Source organism: Carlito syrichta, unplaced genomic scaffold (genome assembly GCF_000164805.1).
Source record: "Carlito syrichta isolate Samal-C Ts95f unplaced genomic scaffold, Tarsius_syrichta-2.0.1 Scaffold107926, whole genome shotgun sequence".
In the NCBI taxonomy this organism is placed as follows: domain Eukaryota; kingdom Metazoa; phylum Chordata; class Mammalia; order Primates; family Tarsiidae; genus Carlito; species Carlito syrichta.
In genome coordinates this window covers 6,406-12,098 of record NW_007052022.1, presented here as the reverse complement: position 1 = coordinate 12,098, position 5,693 = coordinate 6,406, and the positions used below count along the sequence as shown (strand labels likewise).

The window sequence follows — 5,693 nt, the reverse complement described above, 5'->3', positions numbered from 1 at the left end:
GGCCCCCCGGCGCTGCCCCCGCCTGCCCACTGGCCCGGCCTGGCTTTCTCCCCCCAGCATGGCTGGGCAAGGTGGTCTCCTTGCTGGCGAGCACCCACGGAAGTCCCCGGTCGCGTCCCCAAGACTGGCCCCGCTTCGGGTTCCAGGGAGAAAGGTCTCGCCCGCCTTCGAGGCGCTGCCCACCGGCAGGGGCCACGGGTTCCCGTGCTGGGTCCATGGAGAAATCCCTGTTCCTTTCTCTACCAGGCTGGGTGGGCTGCCCGTTGAGCTCGCCCACACACAGCTTCCCAGAGGGCCTCAGAGTGGCCTGTCCGTCCTGGTGACGGTTGCTGCTTCTGGGCCCAGGCCTCTGGTCCTCGCACTCTCCAGCATCACGTGGCTCACTGCCTTTGAACAGGGCTCTGGTCACTCCTGCTTGCCTGCCCCTCGGCCACTGGCCAGCAGAGGTGGTGGTCCAGGCTCCCCTCTGCCCATTTACTGCAGTCACGGGGCCAGTCTGGAGTGAGTCTGAGATTTCCAGCGCTGGGCTGGAGGCCTGGGCCTGGCTGCCAGGGGGTGCAGCTTCTCCTGGACACCCCCCTCCCGTGAGTGACGGGGCCCTGCCTGCCCTGCCTACCTCTGCTCAGGGCTGGAGAGGAGATGGGGGCTGGCAGAGTGATGCACTGCAGACGAACACAGGTCCCTGGGCTGCCTATCCCACCTTCCTGCAATCACCAGGGCAGGGGCCTGTCGGGAGAGGAAGATGCCCAGTCCCCAGCGGGCAGTGGACAGCAGGGGAGGAATGGGACCCACCCTCTGAAGGGGCTGCACTGGCCGGTGAGGGGCAGGAAACCTCAGCTGTGCTGGAGGGAAACTGAGGCAGGCCTCAGCCACAGGGCCTGGGCCAACCCACATGCCAGGGTGAATTTCGCTTTCTAAAGAGCTGCCCTCAAGCATGCTTTTGTATGGGGGGGATTCTGCTCCTTCCTTGCGGGTGGGCAGGCAGGGTCAGGACGAGGATGTGCACCCTGAGACCCCAACCCTGCAAGGAAGACCCTTCTGTGTATCTACAGCTAGAGGGGTTTCCGAGGTGAGCAGGGAAGGAGACACAGGGAGGGCCAGGGCTCAGGGCCTGCCCTGTGTCGGGGGTGGTCCCGGGGCCCTCAGCAGCAGGGACCGAACGCAGCTGAGAGCCGTTTGCACTCAAAAGGGGCATCTCGGTCCCTAGCCAGCCTTAGGGGGTGGACATCGAGGAAAGGCTGGGTCCCAGGCGGGGCAGGAGCCCTGGACAGAAGTCAGAGGGAGGTCCAGGGCTGGGGGGCATGTTGTGCCCTCACAGCCAGGTGGCCAGCACCGCCTGCTCCCAGGAGCGGGACGGTTGACAAAGCAGGAGGGGACGGTTTGGGGAGGGACTGGCACATCCACCTGGGGTGGGCAGGAGCTGCAGGCACCAGCAGCAAGGCCTGAGATTCTGCCAGACTTGGATGCCGCCATCCCTCCCGGAGGCCTCAAGCAAGGGTCAGTGCCACGCAGCAGGGCGGCAAGCTACTCATAGCCCTGACTTCCAGGACGGGACTCGCTCTGAAATGTCTGCCGGGCTAGGCCCGGGGCCTCCCATGTTCACTCTGGCCAGCTCGAGCTCACTGGCCAGCGTGCCCTGCCCTTGCCTGGACGTGCTGAGGCGGCCTCCCTGAGCTTGCAGTCCCGGTCCTGAGGTCAAGGCCTCCATGCCCCAGCCCACCCCAGCCCCATGGGGTTCTGGCCCAGCTGCACCGGATATCTGCCTCCAGGGAGCCTCTGGCCACACCCTTGGAGCCTGTAGTGCACGTGGCTCTAGGGGGCACCCACAGGACCAGCCGCATTCCACTGAGCCCTGGACCCTCACCATGGTTTGGGCACCCCAGACCACGCTGGCTGGGAAGCTGGGAGGACTCAAGGGTGCATCCCACTTGAGGTCGAGCTGCCGGGTATGTGGGATCATGGGGGCTGCCCTGGGGCGGGGAGGGTCAGGGAGGCCGGCTCTACCCGGCCCCAGGCCGCCCAGCAGTGACGGAGACAGACTGTGGCAGTGGGGGTCTCTTCCTGAGGACCAGGCTGTGCAGGTTCCTGTGGGCACCAAGGTCTTCCCTGGACTTGTGGGCACTGAGCACCCGGGAGGCCGGCAGGGTGGGCATCCCAGTTGCTGGAAGGAGCGCCTTCTGGGGCTGGGGCAGAGCCATGCCTTGTGCTCTGCGTTCCAATGCCCTGACCTCAGCCCTAGGGAGACAGTCCCTCCGGGCTGCAGTTGCGCAGCAAAGGCCAGAGCCCATGTGGCCTGCTCTCTGGGCTCCCGCTCTCTGGCCATCCCTGCCCATTACTGGGGCCCAAGCCCAGGCCCAGCAGCTGGGGTGGCCCCACAGCCTCCCTACTTTGCCCTGGAGCCCCGGTAGAGACTCCACCCACAGCCCCTGGCACCCCCTGTCCTGAGTGGCCACGGTGCCACCAGATAGCTGGCAGGGTGGGGCTCCCTCCTGTGGGGTCTGAGGGGCTCGCTGCCTTCCCAGAGGCGGCTGGCCAACAGTAACGAAACCTCTGTCCGGAGGCGGAGAGCGGGTGCAGCCTCAGGCCCGTGCTAGCTGTGGGAGCCGCGCTTGGCCAGTGGATCCCATCCTGGCTCCCGGAACTCGCGGACTCTGCCTGCCCACCCCAGGGCTGCTCCGGGAGGGAGGGGCCTATGCCCAGGGCCTCCCTGAGCTCGCCGACCCAGCCCCATGGAGTTCTGGCCCAGCTGCACCGGATATCTGCCTCCAGGGAGCCTCTGGCCACACCCTAGGAGCCTATAGGGCATGTGGCTCCAGAGGGCACCCACTGGAGCAGCCACATTTCACTGAGCCCTGGACCCTCACCATCGTTTGGGCACCCCAGACCACATGAAGGGTGCCTCCTCCAGGAAGCCTTCCTGGATCTTACAGTGTGCCTCAGGATCCCCCGGACCCTAGCAGGGGCAGGAAGACTGGGTGTATTCCCGGGGCCAGCATGCACTTGTCTCCCTAGCCTGTGGCCCGGGGAGTTGGGTTAGGACCACACCTGAATTGTCCCTGTGCCCAGGACCTGAGTCAACACCGTGTCCTGCTCCAGGAGGGACAGCTACGTGCCCCTGCCTCGCTGTGGGTGCAGTGGGGCCTCCCACAGCCTCTGCGTCACACTTCTGGCGGAGGCAGCCCGCCCCGCGGCTCCTGGCGCCCCCTCCCCAGGCCGCCCGAGCGGGACACGTGTGGAGGGCGGGCAGGAGGCGCCTGGCGCAGGGAGGTGGATCCTGGCGGGCACAGGCGGTTATCAGAATAGGATTTATTGATATGCTCAGTGCCACCTGGGTCCTTCTTGCAGGTTGCCGCGGCTGAGGTAAAGGGGAGGGACCGCGTGCTCCCACGGGGGCAGTGCGGTGGGGTTGGGGGCCCGGGTGGGGGGCGTGGTTATTGCGGTGGGCCCCTTCCCACGCACGGCCACACCCTGGCCCGCACATGCCCACTCACTCACGCGTCTCCCGTGCACCGGCTTCCAGGGGGCCCCGGGGCACACGCAGGCTCAATCGTGCACACTCTCACACCCAGAGCTGCTGGCATGCGTGCATAGGCTTCACCGTGCACACGTCCATTCGCAACCATCCACAACAGGCAGGCTTGACGCGCACAGGCCAGCCCCACACACTTCACCCAGACACTCACGCATGCACGCACAGGCTCAACCGCACACATGACTGCATCTACACTGCACAGGCTTGACGGTGCACACGCACGCTCACGCCTTCCGCTGCCCGTTCACACACACTGTACTTTGTGTTCCGCTCACTCTAGGTCTCCTGATGATAAATATGCGTATTAGTTCATCTTAGTAAAATAAAAGGTATGTCAGGCTACAAGGAGAAAGTGCAGTTGATCTTTGACCCGAGGGTGGACTTTGGTCCCCCACCCGGGCGTCAGGTCCCTGAAGGGGGCTGCCCTGAGCATGTGCCCACGGGCCTGCCGCCCGCTGGCCGGCGTCCTCTTGGCTCCCTGGGCTGGGGGCACCGGGCTGTCCTGCCACAGCCCGGCCCAGGGCGACATTGGCTAAAAAAATAAACTCTTCATTCACACCCCCCAGCCAAGTGTGTGGGGCAGGGGCGCGGGCTCCTGCCTTTCCAGCTACGGCCCACCCGAGCCAGCACCGGGCGATCCTGTCAGCCCCCCACCCTGTGGAGCGGGTGGGGTGCTGGGCCCCGGGCACGGGGGGAGGCCGCATCCACCGGGGCTGGCGCTGCCGAAGGCGGCCGCACTCAACGCAGACGCCTTTTGGCAGCCGTCGGCGCGCGCCCTCAGAACTCCACCGTACTCACGACTGTTCTGGGCTCGTCGAAGGTGGCAATGAGGATCTGCTGCGGGGCGGGGATGGTGATGAGGTCGCCCACGTCCTGGGGCACGCAGGGAGCCCCGTCCTCCTCCTCCCTGGCCTCGTACAGCGTACTGATGTGCAGCAGGGGGTGGGTGGCGTTTCGGCTCAGGATGGTAAGGGGGTCCGCCTTGCCCAGGCTGGCGGGGGACAGAGAGGCTGCCGAGGGGGCTGCGGGCGGCGAGCAGACATGGAACGGGCCCCCAGAGGGAAGCCCCACCCGGGCTGGCTCTGCAGGGAACGGGATCTCCTTCTCAGGGAGCGCAGCTTCTGCAAACAGCAGAGAACACGGCATCACACGCCGAGGCCACCCAGGGCTCCTCCCTTTTGCTGACCTCCTGGGCCAGGGGCCGGGCGACACCCCTGCCGCAGCAGCTGCCCGGCGTCCTGGGAGCCGCACCACCCTGTTCAGAGCTGCCTCTCGGGGATCTGTCTGCCTGAGGGACTTTGCGAGCGGGGTCCAGCATGCGGCCAGGGCGCAGCCCGACCAGCCCGTAACCCTAGCTCTGCTGGGGCTCTCCAGGGCCCTGCCTGACTTGCACCCGCCTGTGAGGTCACCATGCCTGCTGGGTCTCCCTTGATCAGGCCGCTTCGACCTTTCACCTCACTTTTCCCCGGTAGCGACAGGGTCTCACTCTCACCCGGGCTGAAGTGAAGTGGCATGATCACAGCTCACTGCAGCCTCCAACCCTTGCGCTCAAGTGATTCTCCTGCCTCAGCCTCTTGAGCAGCTGGCTACAGGCGCACGCCACCACACCCGGCTAATTTTTTGAGTTGCCCAGGCTGCAGTGCAGTGGCACACTCATGGCCACCCCAGCTCCAGAGATCCTTCCACCTCAGCCTTCCACATAGCCTGAGCTACAGATGCGTGCTACCACGCCCGGCTAATTTTTAATTGATTGTAGAGACGAGGTCTTGCCAAGTTGCCCAAGATGTTGTCAAACGCGTGGGCTCAGGCAATCCTCTTGCCTCGGCCACCTACGCCCGGCTAATTTAAAAATCTTTTGCTGAAATAGGGTCTCACGATGGTGCTCAGGCTGGAGTGCAGTAGCACAGTCATAGCTCACTGCAGCCTCGGCCTCCTGGATTCAAGTGATCCTCCTGCCTCAGCCTCCCAAGCAGCTGGGACTACTGGGGGCCACCATGCCCGGCTGTTTCACTTCCTCGTTTTGGTGAAGAGGCGAGGCCTCCCTCACTGCGCTGCCCGGGCAGGTCTCATGCTCCTGGCCCCACGCGATCCTCCGGCCACGGCCTCCCAAGCAGCCGGGACTGTCGGGTGGCCCGGCCGTCTCACTCTGTTTTGAGAAGAG

The 5,693-nt window shown here is 65.4% G+C and overlaps 1 protein-coding gene across 1 annotated transcript in view; it reads right to left on the bottom strand.

The window, feature by feature from the left end:
• Nucleotides 1-3,286: 3,286 nt before the first annotated feature.
• PANX2 (pannexin 2) overlaps nucleotides 3,287-5,693 on the bottom strand; it is a 3,974-nt gene continuing 1,567 nt past the window's right edge. Inside the window, exon 2 of the mRNA XM_008067888.1 lies at nucleotides 3,287-4,653. Coding sequence (XP_008066079.1) covers nucleotides 4,310-4,653 — 344 coding nt within the window. The 3' untranslated portion in view covers nucleotides 3,287-4,309. The remainder of the gene's footprint in view (nucleotides 4,654-5,693) is intronic.